Source organism: Xenopus laevis, chromosome 2L (assembly GCF_017654675.1).
Source record: "Xenopus laevis strain J_2021 chromosome 2L, Xenopus_laevis_v10.1, whole genome shotgun sequence".
NCBI classification, from domain to species: Eukaryota; Metazoa; Chordata; class Amphibia; order Anura; family Pipidae; genus Xenopus; species Xenopus laevis.
The window spans coordinates 6334065-6340456 of record NC_054373.1 but is presented as its reverse complement, the minus strand read 5'-3'; the positions used below and the strand labels follow the sequence as shown (position 1 = coordinate 6340456).

General features: G+C 47.3%; 1 protein-coding gene across 1 annotated transcript in view; it reads left to right on the top strand.

The window, feature by feature from the left end:
• Window positions 1–546: 546 nt before the first annotated feature.
• The window catches only part of LOC108707388 (capZ-interacting protein), a 42114-nt gene continuing 36268 nt past the window's right edge, over window positions 547–6392 (top strand). The window contains exon 1 of the mRNA XM_041581423.1: window positions 547–1154. Within this exon, the coding sequence (XP_041437357.1) occupies window positions 1149–1154 (6 nt within the window). The 5' untranslated portion in view covers window positions 547–1148. The remainder of the gene's footprint in view (window positions 1155–6392) is intronic.

Here is a 6392-nt window from a genome sequence, read left to right as displayed (position 1 = left end):
CCTGAATAGAAAGATGAGGAAAAAAAAATAGCAATAACAATAAATGTGTAGCCTTAGGGCTAGGCCACACGGGAAGATTTCAGGGAGATTAGTCGCCTGGCGACTAATCGCCGCAACTAATCTCCCTGAATGACTTGCTGGTATCTTGCACCCGCTAGCACTAAAGTCGCCTGCGCCTATTCACACGCGGTTATACGTTTTTCAAAGTCGTTCGAAATTGCCTCGCAACTTTGAAAAATGTATCGCCGTGCGTGAATAGGCGCAGGCGACTTTAGGGCTAGCGGGTGTGATATACCAGCAAGTCATTCAGGGAGATTAGTCGCCTCAAAGACGCGGCGATTAGTCGCCAGGGGACCAATCTCCCTGAATCTTCCCGTGTGGCCCTAGCCTTACAGAGCATTTGTTTTTTGATGAGGTCAGTGACCCCCGTTCGAAAGCTGGAAAGAGTCAGAAGAAAATGACAAATAATTTGAAAAGTATAAAGAAGAAAAAATGAAGGCCAATTGAAAAGTTGCTTAGAATGAGCCATTCTGTAACATAATCAACGTTAACTTAAAGGTGGACCACCCCTTGAAAGTATATAAATATAGGAAATCTAACAATATGTGGGTAAAAATAATGGAGCGACATGAAAGCTTTTGAACAGGGAGAGTCTGACAATTGTACCCCAGGAGCAGCTGTAGGTTGGACAAGCCCAGTTTAGCTAAAAAGAAAAACCACCAGACCCACACGTAGGGGCGGAGAGACTAAAGGAAACAGAGAGGAAATAGACAGATCTTGTCCCATGTGTGGGAAGCTGAGTAACGAGACGTCCCTATTGCTCTTGCCCCTCTCTGCACCCTGCGAAGTGCAAATCTGTTTAGATTGGTGTCTATATTTAACCACTCGTTGCCTCCCTCCCCTCTGTCCTCTCTCTCTCTCTCTCTCTCTCTCTCTCTCTCTCTCTCTCTCTCTCTCTCTCGGAGTCTCTGTAGGGCTTTGCTGGTGGGGAGGGTCGCTCTGCTATCTGGAAGCTATAGGACATACTTGCTAAATTCTCAAGAGCAACTCAAGCCCCAGCACCGGCCGAGGGAGTAAACTGAACTGAAGTTGCACCAAAGAATCGAGAGGGTTGAGGATTCTCAGTGGCCCCTGAAGCCAGGAAGGAAATGGAGGTAAGAGTTAAATCAGCAGTCACTTACTGTCACGCTGGTAGGTGGTTTGGGTGAAACGCGTGGGGTATGGCGGAGGGCTGGCATACATTGACTGCTTGACCCCATGGAATAGGTGGGCATGGGCTTTATATATAGCAAGTCATAGCAAATCTGTAACTACAACTCCCATCATCCTTCTTGGCTGAGAGTTATAGTTCAACAGTCACCATTTGTGTCATAAATAATTGTCTGAACATTTTATTCTTTTGTTGTCATTTTGCCCTGTGCCCAGGGCAGCCATCAGGGGGGGACAGGGGGGAGCGTTGTAGGGGGCCCCGAGTGTAAGGGGGTCCGGCCACGCCACACTTACTTGATTAGACGGCTCCCCATCTTTCTGAGAGCTGCTGACTTCGGGAAGGCATGGACGTTTAAGGGGCCCTGGCCACCCATTTTCTTATAATGTGTGTGTCCTGGCCATCAATTTTGGATACCAATTTTTTTCTCATGTGGGGTCCTAGCCACCAATATTTTTTTAATGGGGGGGGCCCTGGCCACAAATGTTTTTTTATGAGGGGCCCTGACCACCAATATCTTTTTATTTTTTATTAACATGTGGGAACCCTAGCCACCAATATTTTTTTGTTTTTTTACTGTGTGGTGGGGGGCAGACCTGTGGGGTGGGGAGGGCGAACCTATAGGTGGGGCTTGCGGTGGGCGCAGCCCAGGAAATTTTTTCGTAAGGGGCCCTGCGATTTCTGATGGTGGTCCTGCCTGTGCCCACACTCTTACTACCTACAGTCACTCTCTGGCTACAACTAATGCAACCTAAAGGTGGCCATACACGGGCCGATAAAAGCTGCCGACAGACCGTGTCGGCAGCTTATTGGCCTGTGTATGGGGCCCCCTGACGGGCTTCACCGATCGAGATCTGGCCGAAAGTCGACCAGATCTCGATCGGATGGGACAAAAAATCCCGTCGGATCGCGGCCGCATCTATTCTTTGATGCGGTCCCGCGATCCGACCGCCCGTTAGGCATCGTTAGGATCCGATCATTGTGCCCTAGGGCCCACGATCGGATCAGCCCGATATTGCCCACCTCAAGGTGGGCATATCGGAGGGAGATCCGCTCGTTTGGCGACATTGCCAAACGAGCGGATCTCTCAGTGTATGGCCACCTTAACTGTCAGTTCCAATTACCTTCAAATGTGTCCTATCTCCTGCACCCGGGACACCCTGCACCCCCGCTTGGTGCACTGTGCTTACACTTCTTCTCAGGGAAACGGTGGGCTGCACTGAAGTAACCGATATGATATTTGGGTGAATGTGGTGCAGTTAAGATGCCTGGGAACTGATACGGAAGCTTTATACAAACTGAATGAAAGAGGCTGTTTCCTGGGCTTTAGCTTTAAATATCATTAAAGAATGTAAAGCTAACCTCACCCACAGTGCTGGTTACTAGTTAATACATATTTCATCACAACATGGCCACTGTTTAGTGAAAAGATGGGTAAGATTTAACCTATTCATTGTTACTGTCGGCACCATCTCTCCCTACTATTAGGGTTGCCACCTAGCTGCTATTTTACCGGCCTGGCTGGTAAAAATGATAGTTGATCCCAATAATATTAATAAGGGAAAAAAATAAATCTATAGGAAGCCCAGTATATTTTTCCAGAAAAGGAGGCAACCCTACCTACTATACCTGCTATCCCACAGTCACACTCCCTTCCCAGAGACTATTATCCACTGTTACTATAGACACCATCTCTCCCTACTATACCTGCTATCCCACAGTCACACTCCCTTCCCAGAGACTATTATCCCACTGTTTACAATAGACACCATCTCTCCCCTAGCTATACCTGCTATCCCACAGTCCACACTCCCTTCGCCAGAGACTACTATTATCCACTGTTATCATAGGACACCATCTCTCCCTACTATACCTGCTATCCCACAGTCACACTCCCTTCCAAGAGACTGATCTATCCACTGTTACTATAGGCACCATCTCTCCCTACTATACCTGCTATCCCACAGTCACACTCCCTTCCCAGAGACTATTATCCACTGTTACTATAGACACCATCTCTCCCTACTATACCTGCTATCCACAGTCACACTCCCTTCCCAGAGACTATTATCCACTCTTACTATAGACACCATCTCTCCCTACTATACCTGCTATCCCACAGTCACACTCCCTTCCCAGAGACTATTATCCACTGTTACTATAGGCACCATCTCTCCCTACTATACCTGCTATCCCACAGTCACACTCCCTTCCCAGAGACTATTATCCACTGTTACTATAGGCACTATCTCTCCCTACTATACCTGCTATCCCACAGTCACACTCCCTTCCAGAGACTATTATCCACTGTTACTATAGGCACCATCTCTCCCTCTATAACCTGCTATCCCACAGTCACACTCCCTTCCCAGAGACTATTATCCACTGTTACTATAGACACCATCTCTCCCTACTATACCTGCTATCCCACAGTCACACTCCCTTCCCAGAGACTATTATCCACTGTTACTATAGACACATCTCTCCCTACTATACCTGCCTATCCCACAGTCACATGGTCCCTTCCAATAGACTATTATCCACTGTTACTATAGCACCATCTCTCCCTACTATACCTGCTATCCCACAGTCACACTCCTTCCCAGAGACTATTATCCACTGTTACTATAGGCACCATCTCTCCCTACTATACCTGCTATCCCACAGTCACACTCCCTTCCAGAGACTATTATCCACTGTTACTATAGGCACCATCTCTCCCTACTATACCTGCTATCCCACAGTCACACTCCCTTCCCAGAGACTATTATCCACTGTTACTATAGACACCATCTCTCCCTACTATACCTGCTATCCCACAGTCACACTCCTTCCCAGAGACTATTATCCACTGTTACTTAGACACATCTCTCCCTACTATACCTGCTATCCCACAGTCACACTCCCTTCCCAGAGACTATTATCCACTGTTACTATAGGCACCATCTCTCCACTACTATACCTGCTATCCCACAGTCACACTCCCTTCCCAGAGACTATTATCCACTGTTACTATAGGCACCATCTCTCCCTACTATACCTGCTATCCCACAGTCACACTCCCTTCCAGAGACTATTATCCACTGTTACTATAGGCACCATCTCTCCCTACTATACCTGCTATCCCACAGTCACACTCCCTTCCCAGAGACTATTATCCCACTGTTACTATAGACACCATCTCTCCCTACTATACCTGCTATCCCACAGTCACACTCCCTTCCCAGAGACTATTATCCCACTGTACTATAGGACACCATCTCTCCCTACTATACCTGCTATCCCACAGTCACACTCCCTTCCCAGAGACTATTATCCACTGTTACTATAGGCACCATCTCTCCCTACTATACCTGCTATCCCACAGTCACACTCCCTTCCCAGAGACTATTATCCACTGTTACTATAGGCACCATCTCTCCCTACTATACCTGCTATCCCACAGTCACACTCCCTTCCCAGAGACTATTATCCACTGTTACTATAGGTACCATCTCTCCCTACTATACCTGCTATCCCACAGTCACACTCCCTTCCCAGAGACTATTATCCACTGTTACTATAGGCACCATCTCTCCCTACTATACCTGCTATCCCACAGTCACACTCCCTTCCCAGAGACTATTATCCACTGTTACTATAGACACATCTCTCCCTACTATACCTGCTATCCCACAGTCACACTCCCTTCCCAGAGACTATTATCCACTGTTACTATAGGCACCATCTCTCCCTACTATACCTGCTATCCCACAGTTACACTCCCTTCCCAGAGACTATTATCCACTGTTACTACAGGCACCATCTCTCCCTACTATACCTGCTATCCCACAGTCACATTCCCTTCCCAGAGACTATTATCCACTGTTACTATAGGCACCATCTCTCCCTACTATACCTGCTATCCCACAGTCACACTCCCTTCCCAGAGACCATTATCCTACTGTTACTATAGACACCATCTCTCCCTACTATACCTGCTATCCCACAGTTACACTCCCTTCCCAGAGACTATTATCCACTGTTACTACAGGCACCATCTCTCCCTACTATACCTGCTATCCCACAGTCACATTCCCTTCCCAGAGACTATTATCCACTGTTACTATAGGCACCATCTCTCCCTACTATCCCACAGTTACACTCCCTTCCCAGAGACTATTATCCACTGTTACTACAGGCACCATCTCTCCCTACTATACCTGCTATCCCACAGTCACATTCCCTTCCCAGAGACTATTATCCACTGTTACTATAGACACCATCTCTCCCTACTATACCTGCTATCCCACAGTCACACCCCTTGACAGAGACTATTATCCACTGTTACTATAGGCACAATCTCTCCCTACTATACCTGCTATCCCACAGTCACACTCCCTTCCCAGAGACTATTATCCACTGTTACTATAGGCACCATCTCTCCCTACTATACCTGCTATCCCACAGTCACATTCCCTTCCCAGAGACTATTATCCACTGTTACTATAGACACCATCTCTCCCTACTATACCTGCTATCCCACAGTCACACCCCTTGACAGAGACTATTATCCACTGTTACTATAGGCACAATCTCTCCCTACTATACCTGCTATCCCACAGTCACACTCCCTTCCCAGAGACTATTATCCACTGTTACTATAGGCACCATCTCTCCCTACTATACCTGCTATCCCACAGTCACACTCCCTTCCCAGAGACTATTATCCACTGTTACTATAGACACCATCTCTCCCTACTATACCTGCTATCCCACAGTCACACTCCCTTCCCAGAGACTATTATCCACTGTTACTACAGGCACCATCTCTCCCTTCTATACCTGCTATCCCACAGTCACATTCCCTTCCCAGAGACTATTATCCACTGTTACTATAGACACCATCTCTCCCTACTATACCTGCTATCCCACAGTCACACCCCTTGACAGAGACTATTATCCACTGTTACTATAGGCACAATCTCTCCCTACTATACCTGCTATCCCACAGTCACACTCCCTTCCCAGAGACTATTATCCACTGTTACTATAGGCACCATCTCTCCCTACTATACCTGCTATCCCACAGTCACACTCCCTTCCCAGAGACTATTATCCACTGTTACTATAGGCACCATCTCTCCCTACTATACCTGCTATCCCACAGTCACACTCCCTTCCCAGAGACTATTATCCACTGTTA